The sequence below is a fragment of the Hylobates moloch genome, unplaced genomic scaffold, assembly GCF_009828535.3.
Source record: "Hylobates moloch isolate HMO894 unplaced genomic scaffold, HMol_V3 SCAFFOLD_8, whole genome shotgun sequence".
Lineage (NCBI taxonomy): Eukaryota > Metazoa > Chordata > Mammalia > Primates > Hylobatidae > Hylobates > Hylobates moloch.
The window spans coordinates 40,947,447-40,969,960 of NW_026652283.1; the positions used below are offsets into that span (position 1 = coordinate 40,947,447).

The window sequence follows — 22,514 nt, forward strand, 5'->3', positions numbered from 1 at the left end:
GATGTACATCCCTTTGTGATAGTATTTATCATCTTATTTTACAGTTTTCTGTTTAATTGTCAGCCTCCCCTAGACCATGAGTTCAGTGACTGCAGGGTGTACTTTCTTCATCTTTGTTTTTTGGTGCCATAACAATTTGTAGAATTGTTGGGCTGTATATAGAGTTCCTGCTTTCTCCAGATAAAGAATGTTTAGAAAAATCTGAAAGAGTTATGCTACTGTTGGATATCGGTTATGGCATAATCTCCCCTCCCCTTTTTACTTCATAAAATATTCATGGTTGTTGTAGGAAGATTTTAAAATAATAAATAAAAATATAAAATTAAAGTGACCAAAAATCCTACCATTTGTAACTGCTGTAAATATTTTGATGTTTTCTTTCAAATATTTTCTTGTGCAAATATGCATGTAATACATATTTGGAAAAAAACAGTTTGTAACATGTTTCTTCACTTAGTGTATGTTGAAAGTCTTTCAGTGTCAAAAATATGTATCAGCATCATAATTTATTAATATGTTGCTATCAGTATTCTCTTGCATGGATGCATTGCACTTGAGACAGTCTTCTATTGTTGGACTTTTAGGTAATTTTGCATTGTTTGGTGTTATGAACAATGAGATCAATATACTTACATGTACATATTTGCACACTTAACCATATTTTTAAAAAGATAAATTCCTAAGAATGGAATTGCTGAGTCAAAAGTTATTTGTAGTACTTTAAAAAATTTTTGGCCGGGCGCGGTGGCTCAAGCCTGTAATCCCAGCACTTTGGGAGGCCGAGGCGGGCGGATCACGAGGTCAGGAGATCGAGACCATCCTGGCTAACACGGTGAAACCCCGTCTCTACTAAAAATACAAAAAAACTTAGCCGGGCGTGTTGGCGGGCGCCTGTAGTCCCAGCTACTGGGGAGGCTGAGGCAGGAGAATGGCGTGAACCTGGGAGGCGGAGCTTGCAGTGAGCCGAGATCGCGCCACTGCACTCCAGCCTGGGGGACAGAGCGAGACTCCGTCTCAAAAAAAAAAAAAAAAAAAAAAAAAAAAAAAAAATTTTGCCAAACTATTCTCCACAAAAGTTTTACCATGTGGTTGGGTTTTACATTTCATTGAGATTTTTTTCCCCCTTTGGTCGATTTTATGTTGCCGTTGGAGGTTTTATACATTGGAATGATTTAATTAAGGCTGTGTTTCTAGGAATATTAATATAGCAGCATGTGCAACATGAAATGGATAAGGAAAGTCAGTTTTTTTGAGGCTGTTTTTAACAATCCAGGTGAGAGGTAATGAGGATCAGAAAGGAGAGGGTGACTCTTGAATACCGGAGAGAGTGACTCTTGAATACAGAAGAGGATGACTGGGAGAGGTATTTGCAGGAACTGATAGGACTCGAGAATGGGTTGGGTAAAGGGTAGTGCCATTACTTGAAGTGGGAAATTAAAAGGAGGCATTGGCTGGATGTGGTGGCACACCTGTAATCCCAGCACTTTGAGAGGCCGAGGTGGGGGGATCACTTGAGGTCAGGGGTTCGAGACCAGTATGGTGAAACCCCATCTCTACTAAAAAGACAAAAAATAGCCAGGCATGGCGGTGCATGCCTGTAATCCCAGCTACTCGGGAGGCTGAGGTGAGGCAGGAGAATCACTTGAACCTGGGAGGTGGAGGTCGCTGTGAGCCGAGATGGTGCCACTGCACTCCAGCCTGGGTGACAGAGTGAGACTCCATCTCAAAAAAATAAAAATAAAAACAAATAAATAAAATAAAAAATAAAAGGAGGCATTGATTTTGGGAGGAAAGATACGGATTCACTTTTAGTAATTTCAGTTCTATTTGCTGTGACATGCTCAGGTGGAAATGTTCAAGCAGTTGGCACTACAGAGCTGCAATAAGAAGAGAGCCAGGGTTCAGTCATCCCAGCCTGATATTTAAAGTCCTCCATAATTGCCTCTCTGGCCTCCTCTCCAACCACTTTCTCACTTCTAAGCCAGACAAAACTGTCTTAATCTTACCCCATTGTTCACCACCTGCCTCAAAGCCCTCTAGGAAGTCTTCTTTGATTACTCCACTGGAAGTTAGTTCCAGTTTTCTAAACTTAATGCTAGTCATATTTTTTTTCTGTATCATTTGTATTATACTTTAACATCCTATTTGTATGTATGCATTATTTTCTTCTACAGGATCTACAGGATTTTAAACTCCTAGAACCTAGGACTATATCATGAACTTTTTTTTTTTTTTGGAGACAGTCTCACTCTGTCACCCAGGCTGAAGTGCAGTGGTGCAGTGTCGGCTCACTGCAACCTCCTGCACTCAAGCAACCCTCCCACCCCAGCTTCCCAAGTAGCTGGGGTTACAGGCGCATGCCACCATGCCTGGCTAATTTTTTTGTATTTTTACTAGAGACAGGGTTTTGCCATGTGCTCAGGCTGGTCTCAAATTCCAGAGCTCAAGCGATTCGCCCACCTTGGCCTCCCACAGTGCTGGGATTACAGGTGTGAGCCACCGTGTCTGGCATAAACTCTTGTCTCTCACATTACCAGCTCTGTATTTTGCACAGTGTCAAAAAATATTTGGTGATTTACAAAGTAAATGGAATCTGCTTTAAAGTAATGGTAATAATACATTGGATTATTGTCATTCTACACCTAATACCTACTAAAATATTAACATTATTTTATGTGCATTTTCCTCTTTATTTTTCTTAAATACTCAAACATATTATGGGAGGGGGAGTGGAAAACAAAAGATGTTAAGTGAGAATCCCCTTTCACAGCCATGTTCTTTGTTACCTCCAAGATTCTTGAAGAATGGTATATACCTGCCTTTTAGCTTCCAGCCCTCTCTGCTACACTGAAATTGCAGTTGTCAAGGTCACCAGTCACCTCCTAATTGCCAAATCCAATGGTAAATTTTCAGCTCTGATCTTACTTGACCTTTCTGTGCTACTTGACACTATGAAACACGCCATTCTCCTTAAAAGTTTCTCCTTCCCTAACCTTTTGTGATTTTATCCTCTCCCGATTTTCTCTCTTCCTCATTTTCATATTTATCTTCCCTCTGTTGACCTGTAAAGAAAGATACTTTCTAGGATTTTGTCCTTGGCACTCTACATAGTTTTCATGAGTGATCTTATTCGTACTCATGGCTTCAACTGCTGTGGTGACTCTGGGCCAGTTTTCTCTTCCGAGCTCCAAGATTTTATCTCTGAGAGCTAGAGGACTTCTTTTGGATATCCTGTAGGTGTCTTTGACTCAACATGTTCCAGATGAAACCCTTCACTCTGGCAAACCTGCTTTTCTCTCTCTTAGCTCCTTACTTTATTTAAAGTACTATCTTCTATCCAGGCACACAAATGAGATATTTGGGAATCATTTGATAATCTTCTCTCTCTTTGTCCATACACCCTACCAGACCCCAACTCAAATAAAACAGTGATCAAATGTTGTATAATTTCATTTCAAATCTGTGTCCTTTGTTTTGATAACAGTACTACTTTCTTAGTTCAGATTCTATATCTATAGTGTCCTAATTGGTTTCCTCCCTTCCTTGTTGTTACTGCCAGAATGCTCTTTCTAAAATTAAAATCTGATTGTAAAAATAGTCACTCGGAAGCCCTTGCAATGGGTTTCCATTGTCTTTGGGGTGAATCTGGTTTCTTTAGCATGGCATGCAAAGCTTTCATTTCCTGCCATTATTCTTCCGAAGTAGAAAGTACCCTACATTCTAGCCATATTAAATTGTTTTGAGTTGCTAAATGCTTCATGTTTGCTCATGTTTTTACTTTGTTTCCTCTGTCTGAAACACTCCTGTTCCCGTCACTCTTAATTCTCTGTGGCCCTGAGGTCCCAGTTCAAGCATCATCTCCTTCAGAAATCCTTACCTAGGCCACTAGGCTTCCTTTTTGCTTTGCTTCTGTATATCTTTATCAGCATTAGTTGTACCATATTATGTGTTAGGTTACTTGTTTGTCTCCCTTACTAGATTATAAGCTGAGAGAGGAAAGAGACTGAGAGCTCTTCATTTCCATCCTCAGTGCTCTACAAATTTGGCACAGGGTAGTGAATAAAAAACTGCTTGTTGAGTATATGAATGATTTTTTTTAATTTTTTTTTATTTTTATTTTTTTTTTTGAGACGGAGTCTCACTCCGTCACCCCGGCTGGAGTGCAGTGGCATGATCTCGGCTCACTGCAAGCTTCGCCTCCTGGGTTCACGCCATTCTCCCGCCTCAGCCTCCCGAGTAGCTGGGACTACAGTTGCCTGCCACCATGCCCGGCTAATTTCGTTTTTGTATTTTTAGTAGAGACGGGGTTTCACCATGTTAGCCAGGATGGTCTCAATCTCCTGAACTAGTGATCCGCCCACCTCGACCTCCCAAAATGCTGGGATTACAGATGTGAGCCACCGCGCCCGGCCTGAGTATATGAATGATTAAGAAGGATATGTGTTCAGTGGCAGTACTGGGATCAGGATTCAGAACTCACATTCTTGTCTTTTATAAAATATATATATTTTTTATTTTTTTTTTTAAGATGGAGTTTTGCTCTTGTTACCTAGGCTGGAGTGCAATGGCGCAGTCTCAGCTCACTGCAACCTCTACCTCCTAGGTTCAAGCGATTCTCCTGCCTCAGCCTCCCAAGTAGCTGGGATTACAGATGCCCACCACCATGCTCAGCTAATTTTTGTATTTTTAGTAGAGACAGGGTTTCACCATGTTGGCCAGGATGGTCTGGATCTCCTGACCTCGTGATCCGCTCACCTTGGCCTCCCAAAGTGCTGGGATTACAGGCATGCGACACTGCGCCCGGCGTGCATATGTGTATCTTTAGGTAAAATTCTTAAATGTGGAATTGCTGTTTCAAAAGGTAAGTGTACTTGTAAATTTGATGGATAGTTTGATTCATTACTTTAATTTTTTTTTCTTTTTTAAACTCTATGGAATATTTCTAGTCACATTGCTGTAATTTTTAATTTTGCATATTTCAAGCATATAGACAAGTACAGATAATGTATAGCAGATACATATGTACCCACTACTTTTTAAACAGATGTTGACACCCTCATAGACGTTCTCCCTGTTAGGTGCTTTTAGCACTTCCTCAACATTATGATGTTCTCCCACAGAATTTTATCTTAGACGTCAGAGTAAAAAGTTCCTCAGAATTCATACACTATCATTCTGGAGTTGCCACCATACATTCTATCTTGGACTTTCTTTTTAAATATAGCCTCATTGTTAGCAAAAGGCAGCTTCAGAGGAAAATTCCATTATGTTATTTTTGGTATCTGGAATCTGACTTCTGAAAAATGTTTATTTTGCCTTCTTCCTCTGCTCAAAAGCAACAAAAGAATGCTACCAGAACTTTATCACAAACCTAGTGACTTAAACAAATTTAAAAAAAAAAAAAAAAAGGCAGTTGGTGGCCTGTGTTGTTTGATTTGCTGGCAGAACAGCCCAGGTGAGTTGAGCCAGTAAGCACTTTTCTTCCACTAGGTTTTTCAGAATAACCAAATGTAGTTCTCCTAAGCAGGCACTGACCTTTAGCTGACTTAGTGGTGCAGCTGTATCCTCTGGGTTTAGATGGAGTTGATGAGAGAAACTGTTCTTGCGGATGGTAGGAAGCTGTTGACCTGACCTCTGTTACACCTGACTGTTTCAATATGCCTTTGTGGAAATAAATTTCCTGCTCTTCCATCTCTCTGCTAGAGATCTATAACCTTGTTCCAGTGGAAGGTAACTCTTACCTCTGATCTTTTCCTAGATCCTCAGAATGCCTGGCAGTGAGGCTTTTAGGTTATTTTGGGATTTTATAAACTGAGAGGGGAACCTTAGTCTCAGGTGGGGCTAGAATCTGAGGTCCTGTAGGTACAGATTTATCCTAAAAGCAGGTGTTTTTGCCTTCTCTCTCAGTTGCTCAGTGCTGCTTACCTCATTTGATCTCGTAGTATTACATAAGCACCTTAGGGAGGAAAGGTCTCAAAGGAGCCAACCATTTCTCCTTGGACCCACAGCCAGAAAGAAAAGGCTCAAGGAGAGTGAGCTTATTCGAGGGTCTGTAGCCTAAAGCATGGGCTCTTTTAAAGCCTCTTGTTGGGCCCTGTAGCATAGGTCTAATCTACATCAAGTAATTACCCAGGCCTGGGGTGGCCACAGGGTGAGCAGAGCTCTTTGTACCCTTTTTGCCAGACCTACACTTAATTTCCTTTAAAGCCTCACTTGGTCTTGCCATTTCAGCCCTTTCCTTCGAAGTATGAAGCCTGACTTCTTTTGTCTTCCTTTCTTCAGCCCTGCAGAAGCAGACATGGCCCTGGGGACAGCCCTTTCTTCAAATGGCAAACTCATTTTCTGTCCAGCAGACCAGAAGGACAAGGTGTAATTCAACTCTTCTCTCCACCAGACACTGCTGCCAGGGGGAGACAATGAAGAAAGTGATCTTTGTTGCTCCCTGAATAGGACCCTGAACCTGGCACCTGCTTTTGTTACTGGCTCCTTAAGTCACTGGAGACATTTTTGCTGTTTCCTGGGTTAGCAGCTGCTTTGGGATAGTAGTAGCAACTGGTTGTCAGGATGTCAGTTCTGCCTCAAAGAAAATCAGTGTATTTATATGAGGAGAGTTACCTTTTCTGTTCTTAAATGTCTTCAGGGTTTGTCTGAAGAGTGAGCAGTTGGAAGTCAGCTGTGCCCTTAGTTTGATGACCCCATGATCCTCATCTTTGAATCTGAGGAGATACTGCCATTTCTACTATCCAAGTACTAACCAGGCCTGGCCCTGCTCAGCTTCCAAAATCAGATGAGATCAGGCGTGTTCAGGGTGGTATGGCCGTGGACGAGACACTGCCATATTTTTTTCGTCCTACTCTCCCTCTGGTGAGACTCTGAGTTCTGGGTTCTAGCACATAGGTCAGTGCCTTGTACCTGGTAAGCATTCAGCAGATATATGTGGGATGAATGATTGAATGAATTCCTTGATCTTGCTGTCCAGGTTTAGTTTCTCTGACACTGATATGTGGGTGCTCTATGGGAGGGGGACCTTTGTTTTTAGGAGATTGCTTCAAAGGAATTATGGAAGGTGTTGATTTCTAGGGGGCTTTGGGGGAACTATGGGAACTCTAAGATATGATTCGTTCTCGCCTCATTGATCTAGATCTTTCTCCTCGATTGTAACTGTCTGCTGACAGACTTGCCGTGTTTCAGGAGCAGTATCCTGAACCTGACTCATCTGGGCTCTGTCCTTGAGCAGGGTAAGGGATTTTTTTTTTAACAGCCATCCTGTCACTGTAGATTCAGAAGCCCTAAGGACCACATCTCAGGCACTGTATTCTGGACTTCCTGATCTGGCTGCATTCAGTCAAGTTCCACTCAGCTCTTAGGTGTCTGTGCCTTTGTAAGGGCTGTTGGAGACAGAAGAGCTTTTTTTCCACTTTGTCAGCAGCTGGCCAGAGAATGCCTATTAGTCTGCCAGATCCTAAGTCTTTCACGTTTGCCTGTCTGTGTCTGGAACTTAGGGCAGAATCTCTTACTACCTGAGGTTACATCTCACTATTTGCCTTTGTGGGACCCACTGGAGGATAAAAGATGAATAGCCATGAAAGGCATACAAAGGTATTGAACTATGGTTCTTTGAAATGCTGTGATTCTGAGGAAAGATCCCTGGTCTCCAAGAATACAACTGGAGCCAGACCATTGCACCACCACCCTCCTTTCCCAAGAGCCTCTTTGGAACCATCACTCATTCCATAGTTCCAAACATCCTTGTTTTTGTTTAATTTTTATCTGATAAATGTTATGAAACAATTTTAATGGTGAAACACACAGAGGAAATGACAAACTAGCATGTGTTGTCTTTTAACCGCACTTAGTTCAAGTGGTTAAGTCAGTTGTTCCTGTTGTTAGATTGCTGTTGGGTAGTCGACTTTCCTTCTTTAGGTGGGAGGAGTCTCTGAATAGACTTAAAAAAAAACAAAAGGAACCAGCTCTTCTTTAGTTGATTGATCATTCCTTTACATCTGACTCTTTTCAGCACTTAAATTCAGATTGTACTATGCTAATTGCTTTCAGATCATGACACAGAAGAGGTCTTAAGGTCATTTCAGGAGTTCTTTAGCTGAGGTCCATGTGATACTTCTCCACTTGTAAACAAAAGTTTGTATGTAGGTAAATATATATCTTTTTATAGGGAAAAGTATCCTTAGTTTTCATCAGATTCTCACTGGAGTTTATGACCTAAAAATAGTCAAGACTTAGTATTTTATTTATTTATTTAAGATGGAGTTTTGCTCTTGTTGCCCAGGCTGGAGTGCAATGGCACGATCTTGGCTCACTGCAACCTCCGCCTCCGGGGTTCAAGCAATTCTCCTGCCTCAGCCTCCCAAATAGCTGGGATTACAGGGGTCCACCACCATGCTCGGCTAATTGTTTTGTTTTTTTTTTGAGATGGAGTCTTGCTCTGTCGCCCAGGCTGGAGTGCAGTGGCGTGATCTAGGCTCACTGCAAGCTCCACCTGTTGGGTTCACGCCATTCTCCTGCCTCAGCCTCCCAAGTATCTGGGACTACAGGTGCCCGCCACTGCACCCAGCTAATTTTTTTGTATTTTTAGTAGAGATGGGGTTTCACCATGGTCTCAATCTCCTGACCTCGTGATCCACCCACCTCGGCCTCCCAAAGTGCTGGGATTACAGGTGTGAGCCACTGTGCCTGGCCAGTTTTGTATTTTTAGTAGAAATGGGGTTTCACTATGTTGGCCAGGCTGGTCTCGATCTCCTGACCTCAGGTGATCCACCTGCCTCAGCCTCCCAAAGTGCTGGGATTACAGGCATGAGCCAGCACGCCTGGCCTATGACTTAGTATTTTATAAGAATTTGGGGGCCTGGCATGGTGGCTCACGCCAGGCCCTCAGCACTTTGAGAAGCCAAGGCAGAATGATCACTTGAGCCCAGAAGTTCGAGACCAGCCTGGGCAACACGGTGAAACGCTGTCTCTGCAAAAAATACAAAAATTAGCGAGGCGTAGGGACGTGCGCCTGTAGTCCCAGCTACTTGGGCTGAGGTGGGAGTATCGCTTGAGCCTGGGAGGTCGAGGCTATGGTGAGCCAAGATTGCACCACTGCACTCCAGCCTGGGTGACAGAACAAGACCCTGTCTCAAAAACAAAAAAAGAATTTGGGGCTCCTGCCTCATATAACTAGTTAGTGGCAAAGTTGAGATAGACTCTGAAATCCTGGGATTGACTACAAGAATCTATATTTGTATTTTTTACTATATCCTACTGTCTAATTTACGCTCTTTAAGCACTAAACTCCTTTTTAACCTGTTTATCTTGCCTATCAAGTTGCTTTTTGAGAAAAATGAACCATGTATTTGTGTTTCTCCATAACTCCTAATACTCACATCTGCACAAAGTAGTACCTTGCTGGTTCTGTTGACTGACTAGTAGCATTGGAAGGCACAAAAGCTTGGGTTGGTTATTACTTTCCCTTTCCATTATCTTTTTTTTTTGTAAGTTGGGGTCTTGCTCTGTCACCCAGGCTGGAGTGCAGTGGTGCAGTCACAGCTCACTGTAGCCTCAACTTCCTGGGCTCAAGTGATGCTCCCACCTCAGCCTCCCCAGTAGCCAGGACTACAGGCATGGGACTGCACACCTAGTTAACATTTTTAGTTTTTGTAGAGATGAGGTCTCACTGCATTGCCCAGGCAGGCCTCAAACTTCTGGGCTCAAGCAATCCGCCCACCTTACCCTCCCAAAGTATTGGGATTACAGGTGTGAGCCACCACACCCAGCCCCTTTCCATTATCTTAGCTGTCACAATTATTTAGCCTGATCTTTTTAGGTGGGCATACTCCCTTTTCTCTCTGTTTTTACAATGCTACTTACACAGTTTCTCCACCTGCATCCAAACTGTATAATTGGGAGTTTTGCAGATAGTGTATTTGGTATGCTGTGAACTCTTCCCTAGGTCACCCAATGGCATCTTGTGAGCCAGGTTGTCTGAAAAACTTCAAATCTTGGTGGCGGTGGGGTGGGTGTACCTCCCATATAAGGGATTATTCCAGGGATCTGACTCAGTTGGCAGCTCCTGAATTTCTGATATGCCAAGGCTTTTGTGGTAAGATGAGCAAGAATTTTTCAAGCTCAGATTTGGGGAACATAGCTTCTTGCCATGCTATCTCATTGGCATGATGTGTGACTTTTGGGCAGATTACTTAACCTCTGTCTATTTACTTTTTCTTTTTTTGAGACAGGGTCTCACTTTGTCACCCAGGCTAGAGTGCAGTGGTGTGATCTTGGCTCACTGCAGCCTCGACTTCCAGGTTCAAGCGATCCTTCATCCTCAGCTCCCCAAGTAGCTGGGACTGCAGGAACGTACCACCACACCCAGCTAATTTTTTGGAGTTTTTGTAGAGATGGGGTTTCGCCATGTTGCTCAGGCTGGACTTCTGTCTGTTTTCTCATCTGATAATGAAAAGTTGCAATTATTTTCACAAAATACTTTCAAAGATGAGTCTAATAATGCAGATGAGCCATTTTGAGTTCCTTACAACAATTTCAGGATTTTCTCCCTTTAGTTATAATATGGGTAGCTTATCCTAAGAGCCTGTGACTATTGGGATGGTCATCTATTTGAGGCCAACAGTAGAAAGAAATTTGCAGTAGTGACTGAGACATTAAAGCAACCCCGAAACAAATCTGAGTGAAATAGTGTCGTGGAGCTGGGGACATGTGGGTGATATCTGGGCTGCATTTTCTCTCTAGTTATCTATGGAGAGGGTCCTGTCTCCCTGAATGGTTGTGCTTTTAGCATTTAGGGAATGAGCTTGACAGTTTCTGCTTCTTCCTTCCCCCTGCCTTGAACTGCCTTGATATGCAGTGTCTCCTCTGTTGTGTGGCTGTATTCCAGTCTATAAATATGACTGCTCTAAGGAGAGTACAGAGTATTGTTTATTTTGTAAAACCTGTCTCATTGCCATGTAATATTTGCTCAAGAGCTCCTGTTGTGGTGACATTCTTGTGGTGAGCATGGCCCTTTAAAGATTTTGTTCTCAAATGTTAAATGAGCCCCTGACTGGTGTCCTGAAAAGCATTTAAGCTTCTCTCCCTAGAGTTTAAGCAAGAGGAGCAGTAATCCCAGTGGAGCCTGGGCTGGGGTCTAGAGAGAAGGTGGCAGATGAGGTGGCAGATGACAGGCAGGGGCGGTTGTGGTCCCGTAGCTCATTTGCACAAAGGAGGGGCTGGCCTCTCCTGGGGAGGTATTTCCGCTCACTGAACAAATGAGGGCTCTCAAAAGGCTGTAATGTAATGAGGCTTCTCTGGTGACGTCACTTGTAAATGTGGTCAAAGTCCAGTTCTTGGGGGCTAGTAGAAGCAGGAGTAGAGATCATTCGGTTTGCGTGCTTTCACTTCTCAGCTGTCACTGTGCCATGGTGCCTACTTTCAGCCAGTGAACCAACTCAGCTGGGCCGGGCATGAACGCTTACAAGTATCAGAAGTTCCTGGAGGGACTCAACAACCTTAGAGGTATTACAAGGCTTCAGGCTCCCTACCCGTGTCCTTGCTGATCGTGTGAGCACTTATTATGGTGTGTGTTGTATAGGATCTGTCAAGCCCTCCTGCTCTGAGCTGGCCCTATTTTTTATGCATTTAGGTAATTAAACAGAAGGGGTAGAAAAGTTTGTAAATGCAATCCCAAGTGAGTAGGAGAGAAATCTCCTTAGGTACTTTAGCAACAGCCTGTTGTCTTGCTTGAATGGACAAGTAAGAAATGTGCCCTGCATTCTTGAGCTCAGAGGGCTCAGGGCACTCCCTGTTTTCTTTGAGGTGGCCAGTGTGGGTGGAGGGCTCTTGCCATAGGGCCCTGCAGCCTCACCTAGGTGTAGTTAGGTTTCTTGGGCCAGGTTTTCCAGTTGCTTGTGTCCACAGTGAGTCAGAGTCCCGTGTGGAGAGAACAGGAGTTGGAAGTGGGGAGGAGGGTGGAGGGAGGAATGCAGGTTGATGGGCTATTTGTAAGCCCATTGTAAAGTAAGCCTTTGTGAAGAGTAAAACAATGACTTTGAAAGAGGCAGCTTTTTATTAAAGTTTTAAAGGAAATAGTGTTTTCTTTGCATCATTGGCAAATTCTTCACTGACCAGACATGAGAAGAATGTACTCAGATGTGATGCATGATTCTTTTTGGATATTAAAGAGAAAAATGAATGAAATCTTTTTACTTTCCCTTCTCTAATTAATAAGTGGTTTTATTTCCATTTGCAGAGGAGGGTGCTTAAACCATTTTTCTTTCATCAGTAGTTAGGATTCTGGACCCACAGCAACCATGGGGTGTGGAGAGAGTGGGAGGAGGTAGAGAGAGGAAAGGAATAAACTGGGTTTTTTTCAGGGATGAGGAAAGTGGCAGACAGGGTGTGGGCAGGAGATCTGTACTCCCTTCTTGCCAGGGTATATAGATGTTTTACTTTCTTTTACTATCTGTTGAAGAGCTGTGGTTCTAAGAAATATATATGGAGAGCTTTGTATGCTATAAAGGGATATACAGGTCGGGCATGGTGGCTCACACTCGTAATCCCAACACTGGGAGGCTGAGGTGGGAGGATCGCTTGAGCCCAGGAGTTCTAGACCAGCCTGGGCATATAATGAGATCCCCATCTCCACAGAAATGTTAAAAAATTAGCTGGACATGGTGGTATGCACCTGTACCCTTAACTACTTGGGAAGCTGAGGTGGAGGGATCACTCTGAGTTCATCTTAGAGGTACAAAACCCAAATAACACAGCAAAGAGCCCCAGAGTCTGGAGTGAGAAGAGTGCTGCTGTCTGGTGCTAGAGACCATGTGAAGAAGGGAAGAATACCCACATCTGACCAAGCATATGTGTAAATGCACTGTCCTCTCTGAGACAAAGAGCAGTAGTATGGTGCTTTAGAGTGAAGGTAATAGATCTTTTCTCTCCACACTACTACTCACCTTGAATGGAGTTCTGTCTTCTAATCTTTCATTCACTATTGTTTGCTTCATTCACTTATATACACTGTATAATAGTCTTTATAGCATAAAACATACAATATATAGCAGTTTCTCTTGTTCACCCAAAGAAAGGATTAGATTTAAACTCTTCTTTGCTCCCGCAACCTGAGTCTTTTTCAGGTGGGAGAAGTTCCTGGAAAGAGGACATGTAGTTTTTTTGGTTTAGTCCTTATCATTTTTTGGAATGTTGCTATAGGTCTTAGACAACTATTCCCCCAATTCTGGGCTGCCAGGCAGAGAGTTAGATACAAACCATTGCCTTTGTTAAATCCTCCTGTGGGTTGAGTTTCACCCACCCACTGTGCCCCCTGATTAAGGTGAATGGTTACTTCCCTTCTTTTCACTTAATATCTTTGTGTATTCCAGAAGGGCTGATGGAGAGAGGTAATTGGCTCCCCTCTTCATTTAGTTACTGACTGTTGCTTTTCTTGGCATGGTTCAGCTTGTAGACATTCCTCCATCTAGTGGGTAACTGTTGAAGGGAATCCAGTGGGAGAATGGAGATATTGTACAAGTTTTTGAAGTTCTGATCCCCAAATTCCTATGAATTTTTGGTGTTTTGATGCCAGGATTGGGGTGCAATATTTTCCACTGCTGGTTCTTTTTCTGGAGGGCTTTAATTTATATTTCTCAAGCCTGCCAAAAACCTTAGTTATTGGGGTGATTTCTGGCCAGATGGACCTCTCTCATGGGTATGACAGGCTGAACTGTTGGCCCAAGTCCTGCTTTTTGGCAGAGTCCAGGCCTGTGCCATGACTGGGATAAGTAGGTAATTAGGGATTAATTAGGGAAGCAGAGAGGTAGGTGAAGTAGAGTGGTGAGAAGGTGGTTCACTAGCCTTTACTAAGAAAAATTTGTGATAGGACTATGAGATAACTGACTTTTAAAACAGAAATATAATGGCCAGGTGCAGTGTCTCATGACTGTAATCCCAGTGCTTTGGGAAGCTGAGGCAGGAGGATCAGTTGAGGCTAGGAGTTTGAGACCATCCTGGGCAACAGTAGCAAAACCCTGTCTCTAAAAACAAGCAAACAAACAAACAATACAAAAACTAGCCGGGCATGGTGGTGTGCGCCTATAGTTTCCGTTTCAGCTACTCAGGAGGCTGAGGTGGGAGGATTACTTCAGCTGGGGGTTTCGAGGCTGGAGTGAGCTATGATCATGCCACTGCACTCCAGCCTGGGTGACAAGAGTACACCCTGTCTCTCTCTCTTTTTTTTTTTTGCAATCTCCACCTCCCGAGTTCAAGCAATTCTTGTACCTCAGCCTCTTGAGTAGCTGAGATTACAGGCGTGAGCCACTATGCCTGGCTAATTTTTTGTGTTTTTAGTAGAGATGGGGTTTCGCCATGTTGGCCAGGCTGGTCTCAAACTCCTGACCTCGAGTGATCTGCCCGCCTTGGCTTCCCAAAGTGCTGGGATTACAGGCATGAGCCACTGTGCCCGGCCCCTGTCACTTAAGTAAATAGATAGATTAAAAACAAAAAAAGAAATACACCGCAACATACCTATGTAATTTTACCCTTCTCTTCCTTTGCATATACTGTCTTATTCCCTCTTCCTGGAATCCCATTATTTTTTTCTCTTTGTACCAAATTTCTGCTCATCTTTCAATGCCTATCTCAAGTCTCACTTTCCCTCCTTAAATTTTGTTTTTGTTTTTTTATTCCCAGTAGAATTATTCTCTCTCCCTTATCTATGTTGCCTTGGCACTTTAAACATACTTATTTTAGAGCATGTCACATAATGTTTTAGTTATTTTATTAAGCATTTGATTTTCCTGCTAGTCTTTACTTCTTGGTCAAGTTTTCTGTAACTTTCACAGGCTTCAGTTTTTTCATTTGTAAGAAAGGGGATGGGGCCGGGCGCGGTGGCTCACGCTTGTAATCCCAGCACTTTGGGAGGCCAAGGCGGGCGGATCACGAGGTCAGGAGATCGAGACCACGGTGAAACCCCGTCTCTACTAAAAATACAAAAAATTAGCCGGGCATGGTGGCAGGCGCCTTTAGTCCCAGCTACTCGGAGAGGCTGAGGCAGGAGAATGGCGTGAACCCGGGAGGCGGAGCTTGCAGTGAGCCGAGATCGCGCCACTGTACTCCAGCCTGGGCGACAGAGCGAGACTCCGTCTCAAAAAAAAAAAAAAAAAAAAAAAGGGGGGGGGGGATGATAGAATTTACTTTACAAGATGTTGTGAGGATTAAATGAGATAGTGAATATAACATCTGATGCAGACTAGGAGCCTGATAGATGTTAGCTATACTGTTTGTAAAGGCGGGAACTGTGTCTCATTTATCCTTGAGTCTCCTTCGCCTAGCATAGTGCCTGGCACATAGTAAGCATAAAAGAATATTTGGGGAATTGAATTGAACTAAACTCATATATTTAAATGTCCTTCAGTAGTCACCATAGGAGGTTAAAAAAATATTCTAACAATGGTGCCTATGCTGCATACTTTTATTTAAGCATGCTTTTTGTGGGTTTTCTCTTCAGTGCCAGGTTATGACCCTCATAAGAAACTCCATAGTCGGCTGGGCGCGGTGGCTCACGCCTGTAATCCCAGCACTTTGGGACGCCGAGGCTGGCGGATCACGAGGTCAGGAGATCCAGATCATCCTGGCCAACATGGTGAAGCCCCGTCTCTACTAAAAATACAAAAATTAGCTGGGCATGGTGGTGTGTGCCTGTAGTCCCAGCTCCTCAGGAGGCTGAGGCAGGAGAATCGCTTGAATCCAAGAGGCGGAGGCTGCAGTGAGCTGAGATCGTGCCACTGCACTCCAGCCTGGGTGACAGAGCAAGACTGTCTCAAAAAAAAAAAAAAAGAAAAAAAGAAACTCCATAGTCATTTTATACTCATACCTAATTTTTGGTCAAAAGATGGTATTACCCAAGACAAAATTAAACCCAGTTTCAAAGAATGAAAATGTACTACTATTGAAAACATTGGGAAGATGGTACTGCTAGTCTGTAGGTAGTTCCAGATGAGGGGTTCCAGGTATTTTGAACAGCAACAGTATTGTTGAATAAGTGGGAAAAGTGACTACTGAGAAAGAACATGGTCCTTTTTGGTTCTCTTAGTTCTGATACATTTGTCAGATCATGTTTCTCATTATCTTAGAGCTTTACTTGGGACATCCACTTAGTCTGCCTGCTGAGAAGCCTGTCCTCTGTTACCACATACAGTCAAGCAGGACAAGCTTTCACACCCCAACATATACCCTCAGAGAGTGAATTCTTTTTTTAAGGGGGGTGCTTTTTTCCCCTCTTCAACTTGGCTTGGAAAAAAGACTTTTTTGACTTTTTTTCTGATGTTAAATGGTGGACTATATTGTCCTTATAGAAAGCAGGGAAAAATAAACTAATAAAATCACCGAAATCCTACAAATTACTAGGCTCATATTTTGCTGTATTTCCATCATCTTTTCTCTATCCATATGTATATAATGTTGCTTTTATATATATCTGTTGTTGTAGTTCTCTATCTTGCTCTTTATTATTTTGTGAGCATTCTTTATACCTTTATCTACATCTGATTTTTTACATTTTTATGGAATTCCATCAAATGGAAGGTTCATTTATTTAACATACTCCAGTAGCGGGGCATGTACATTTCTAATTTGTCACTGCTATGATAACGAACATCCTTGTAAATAAATTTTTCTGTGCATTTCTGGTTTTTTTTTTAAGGATAGATTTCCACAAGTGGAATTACTGGGTCTTAATACATATATTCAAAGCTCTGGATGTTGGCTTTTAATTTTATTTCACTTTTAAAAGCTACTGAGGGTAACAAGAGGATATCTGTAACATTGAATACCTCTCTGATAGCTCTTGGCGGCTTGTCCTGTGGGGATGGCCGTGTCTTCAGGCTTAGTGGCCAGTTGGCTCAGATGTTTTATTATCCAGTTAATTTCATGGTGGAACAGGAACCAAGTGGCCTTCTCACTTAGTCAGCAGCTCCCATCATGTCATCATCATATCACTGCACTGCTTTACTCTGAAGCTTTTCTCACAGCAACTCTAGGCATTTAAATAGCTTCACTGATCCTTCCAACCCTAGTACCCTTTTCTCTTGTAGTGGTAAGAGACCCATTAATGTTGATTAGGAAACTGCAGTAGCAAGAATGACCATCAATATTGTACAGAAATCCCACATTGGAACCCTGGATTGATACCAGATTGAGATTCTCTTTGTTTTCCTGCTGTTACTGAGCTAGCACCTAGGTAATAAATTGGGCCAGCTTAATTTGATAAAATAGGTTGACAAACTTTACTGTGTCAACACCCCTGCTTTGGTAGATTTCTGCCTCTGGAAGAACCAGAACTGGTGCTGTGTTTTAAATCAATGTATTATAGCCAAGTGCAAATCAGCTTCTGTTATGTGGAACTGATAGCCTTAGAGTAGAATTATAGACTTGATGAGGGTACATCCTTGTTTCTGACTTGGAGTGGACTTCCTGGGCAGATAACGTGAGGTTTTCTAGCTGATGATAGACTGGGGATATTTGGAGGTTAGCTGGAGGACTGAAAGAAGGCACATGTGTAGGACTTTGTGTGTAGGGGGCCAATAAGAAAGTCTCTGTAGCAGTTAAGATAGTGGAAAATGGCTTGAGTCACTGACAGTCTTGCGTCCTGCATCCTTCATAGTGAGAACTGTGTGCCGCTCCCATTCCCAGAGCCCTTAAGCAAAGCTGTCATAAAAGGGCGATTCTCTCCACTGCAGGGAATCTGGAAGTCTGCATGCTTCTGGGGTGAGGCCTGTCAACACCTTTTACAGCACTAGGCACCTAGTAGACCATGTGCTTATTTGGATAGTTGACAGTTTTGTCCTGTTAAAGTTTTTTCTCTCCTTAATTGTATACTTTTTAGGCTTACTGTATGTCACTGGGCTAGAGAGGGTCATCAGCACAAACTCACTTTGGGGTTGGTTTCAGTTGCTGCATTTTGCAATGTGTATTTTTTTGTTACAACTGGAGATGGTTGTTATACTATCCCTGTTTCTCAAAGAGTGAGCCTGTATAGCTAACAAGCATACAATACCATTTTCCCCTCATCCTTGATTTTGTTTTCTTATCACGTAGGCATTAGTATTGAAAGGTTAAGGCCCTCATCCTCACTATGCTGCTGCGGTTTCTATTGGTTGTTGGAGAAACCCCAGGCTGATAATACTACTTTTATGTCGATTACTCATTTTAGCAACTGTGGGGATGGTACTTTCAATGAATACCAGTTGTTAAATAGCATCTTTTGCTCATTGTGGAATGGCAGGAACCTTTTAGACTTCTTGGTTTGAAATCCTTTGATTTGGAAGATCACTTTTTTATAATTTGTTATCAACTTAATTGCCTCACTCCCTGATCATGTTCCATGTTTCCTGTTGCATTTACTGGAAGTCTCCATCTCCTTCCTTCCTTTCTTTTTTTTTTTTTTTTGAGACGGAGTCTTTGTCCCCCAGGCTGGAGTGCAGTGGCGCGATCTCGGCTCACTGCAAGCTCCGCCTCCCGGGTTCACGCCATTCTCCTGCCTCAGCCTCCCAAGTAGCTGGGACTACAGGCGCCCGCCAACACGCCTGGCTAATTTTTTGTATTTTTAGTAGAGACGGGGTTTCACTGTGTTACCCAGGATGGTCTCGATCTCCTGACCTCGTGATCCACCCGCCTCGGCCTCCCAAAGTGCTGGGATTACAGGCTTGAGCCACCGCGCCCGGCCTCCTTCCTTCCTTTCATTGAGAACTTTCTGACAGGATACAAGGATTATTGATAATCCCAGTCTTTGAAGGATTATCAGTCCTATATAGTCTAGTGGGGAGACTGTAGAGGGCACTACATTTTTTTTTTTTTTTTTTTTGAAATAGAGTCTTGCTCTGTCACCCAGGCTGGGGTGCAGTGGCTTATCTCTGCTCAATGCAACCTCTGCCTCCCAGGTTCAAGTGATTCTCCTGCATCAGCCTCCCGAGTAGCTGGGATTATAGGTGTGTGCCACCATGCTGGTCTAATTTTTGTATTTTCAGTAGAGATGGGGTTTCACCATGTTCCCCAGGCTGATCTTGAACTCCTGACCTCAGGTGATCCACCCACCTTGGCCTCCCAAAGTGCTGGGATTACAGATGTGAGCCATCATGCCCTGCCGGCACTAGATATTTATTCATTCATTCATTCATTCATTCGAGACGGAGTTTCACTCTTGTCACCAAGGCTGCAGTGCAATGGCGCAATCTCGGCTCACTGCAACCTCCGTGTCCCGGGCTCAAGTGATTCTCCTGCCTCAGCCTCCCGAGTAGCTGGGATTACAGGCACCTGCCACCATGCCCAGCTAATTTTTGTATTTTTAGTAGAGACAGGGTCTTGCCATGTTGACCAGGCTTGTCTTGAACTCCTGACCTTGGGTAATCCACCCACCTCGGCCACCCAAAGTGCTGGGATTACAGGCGTGAGCCACCGCACACAGCCAGGGATGTGAAATCTTTCTAAAAGAGAATTTGGGCTGGGTGCAGTGGCTCATGGCTGTAATCCGGCACTTTGGGAGGCTGAGGCGGGCTGATCACCTGAGGAGTTCGAGACCAGCCTGGTCCAACATGGTGAAACCCCATCTCTACTAAAAAAACAAAAATTAGACCGGGCGTGGTGGCTCACGCCTGTAATCCCAGCACTTTGGGAGGCCGAGGTGAGCAGATCACCTGAAGTCAGGAGTTCAAGACCAGCCTGACCAACATGGAGAAAACTTGTCTATACTAAAAATACCAAATTAGCTGGGCGTGGTGGTGCATGCTTGTAATCCCGGCTACTCAGGAGCCCGAGGAAGGAGAATCGCTTGAACCCGGGAGGCGGAGGTTGCGGTGAGCCGAGATCGTGCCATTACACTCCAGCCTGGGCAACAAGAGTGAAACTCTGTCTCAAAAAAGAAAAAAAAAATTAGCCGGGTGTGGTGACAGGCACCTATAACTCAGCTATTCAGGAGGCTGAGGCAAGAGAATCGCTTGAGCCCAGGCGTTGGAGGTTGCAGTGAGCTGAGACTGCGTCACTGCACTCCAGCCCGGGCAACAGGGCGAGACTCCGTCAAAAAAAAAAAAAAAAGAGAGTTTGGTTTTTAAAAATATTTTATGTTGAATGTTAGCTGGAAGTGGAGATCCACTTTACCCCCACAGCTCAAGTTCAGCTTGACCCTTATGTTGTGCAATGCTTTGTGTTTGGGTTGGTATTTCCTGGGACTGGTCAGCTGATGCACTTCAGCATGAGGCCTGTGTAGCAGCTGAAGAATAGTGGCCCAAGGTGTCTATCAGTGATAAGAGGAGAGAAGAAGCCCATTTAGTTCTGGACAGGGCCTCTGTTTCCTCTGAGATCTCTGGTCTACTCTCCCTGGTCCGGGGCTCCATCTTTACATAACTTTTTACAGGTAGATTTGAAGTGCCAACTTCATTCTGTGTTGGAGTATTGGCATTGGACACAATTGATTACATCCCTGCCTGTTTAAAATATTCTCTTCTTTTACCTTCAATGAGAGTATTTCATGGTTTTCCTTTACCTATCTGATTGCTGTTTGTCTGCTTTGTTGGGTCTTTTTCTTCTTCTGACTCTTAACTGTGGCAGTTTTCTAAGGGGTAAGGTAGTGTAGTGAAGTGGGAAGAACATAGGCTTTGGATCCAGGCAGGGCTGGGTTCAAATCTGTGTTCTTTTTGTGTGTGTGCGTGTGTGTGGAGAACGGGGTCTCGCTATATTGCCCAGGGAGGTCTCAAACTCCTGGGCTCAAACTATCCTCCCGCCTCTGCAGAGCTCCTTGAGAGCTGGGATTATAGGCGTGAGCCACCACGCCCGGCTCGAATCTATGTTTCTACATTTATCAGCTGAGTGACCTGGGGCAAGTTACTCACTTCCTGAGCCTCAGTTTTTTCATCTGTAAAATGGGGATAATAATATCTTCCATATAAAATTATGAGGATTAAACAGAGTAGTATAAGTAAATTTTCTTATTGCCTGATTGACTGGTTGATTGTAGAGATGGGGGTCTCCGTATGTTGTACAGGCTGGTCTGAAACTCCTGGGCTCAAGCGATCCATCCCCTTGGCCTCCTAAAGTGCTGAGATTACAGGTGTGAGCCACTGTGCCCAGCCCAAACTCAGTATTTTCAAACCAAGCTTAAATTTAGCTTTTCTATCCTAGTCTCCATTTTTTGACAGTTGAGCTCACATTCTTCCAGTCTCTGAGATTAGAAACCTTGCAGACATCTGTAACTCTTTTCTCCTCATCAACCCCCATTTTCAATCTGTCATTGAGTTCTTTTGTTCTTCAGAGTTTCTCTTAAATTTGTCTTTTTCTCCCCATTCTCTATTCCATGACTGTAGTCCAATCACTTATCACCTTGTGCCTGAATTACAGCAACTGCCTTATATTTTGTTTTCTGTGTCCTGTTTCTCTCTTCAGTTAACACTGAAGTAGCAGCTACTTTCCTAGTATTTCCTATTACTGAAAGTCTAAATTTGTTACAAAGACCTTTTATGGGCTGGACGTGGTGGCTCATGCCTGTAATCCCAGCACTTTCGGAGGCTGAGGCAGAAGGATTGCTTGAGATCAGGAGTCTGAGACCAGGCTAGGCAATATAGGGAGACTGTGTCTCTACAAGAAAAAAACATTTTTTTTTAAGTAGCCAGACCTGGTGGTGTGTGCCTATAGTCCCAGCTACTCAGGAGGATGAGGTGGGAGGATTGCTTGAGCCCAGGAGGTCCAGGCTGCAGTGAGCCATGACCCTGTCACTGCACTGTAGCTTGGGGACAGAGCAAGACCCTGTCTCCAAAAAAAAAAAAAAGACAACATTTTATGCTCTCATCCCCTTTCTACTTAACCAGGCTTATCTCACGTAATTTCCTAGAGCACACCTTCAGCTCCACACAAACCCTGTTCCTCATTGTGTCTTATCCCCCCTCATTCATTCTCTCTCCTTGCCCTTTCTTTTTTTTTTTTTTTTTGAGACAGAGTCTTGCTCTGTCGCCCAGGCCAGACTGCAGTGGCGCTATCTTGGCTCACTGCAAGCTCCGCCTCCCGGGTTCACCCCATTCTCCTGCCTCAGCCTCCCGAGTAGCTGGGACTAGAGGCGCCCGCTACCACGCCCAGCTAATTTTTTTTGTATTTTTAGTAGAGACAGGGTTTCACCGTGTTAGCCAGGATGGTCTTGATCTCCTGACCTCGTGATCCGCCCGCCTCTGCCTCCCAAAGTGCTGAGATTACAGGCGTGAGCCACCACGCCCGGCCTCTCCTTGCCCTTTAGTTCTCTTTACCTGGAATGCCCTTGTTGTTTATACTTAACTGAAATCTATCTGTTCCTTCAAGTTTCACTTCAGGTCTTTCTTCTGATGAAGACTTCTCTGATTATTGTAGTCCAAGTTGATGTATCACTTTCCCAAGCTAGTTTTATCTGTCTATTGAAATGGTAAGCTTTTTTGAGAGAACTGTTTTATAGACATTTCTGTTATTCCCACGGTGCCTCGCTCATGCCTAGCCAAGTTTAAATGCTCCTTACA

At 43.6% G+C, this 22,514-nt stretch overlaps 1 protein-coding gene across 14 annotated transcripts in view; it reads left to right on the top strand.

Annotated features, from left to right (window-relative positions):
- Positions 1-22,514, top strand: part of LOC116472985 (microtubule-actin cross-linking factor 1, isoforms 1/2/3/4/5) — a 404,777-nt gene that overhangs the window by 63,544 nt on the left and 318,719 nt on the right. The window contains exon 1 of one of the 14 annotated variants that reach the window (XM_058441929.1): positions 11,442-11,508. The exons of the other annotated variants lie outside the window; for them this stretch is intronic. Coding sequence (XP_058297912.1) covers positions 11,457-11,508 — 52 coding nt within the window. The 5' untranslated portion in view covers positions 11,442-11,456. Of the gene's footprint in view, positions 1-11,441; positions 11,509-22,514 lie in introns of those variants that run through there. 14 annotated transcript variants of the gene reach the window in all.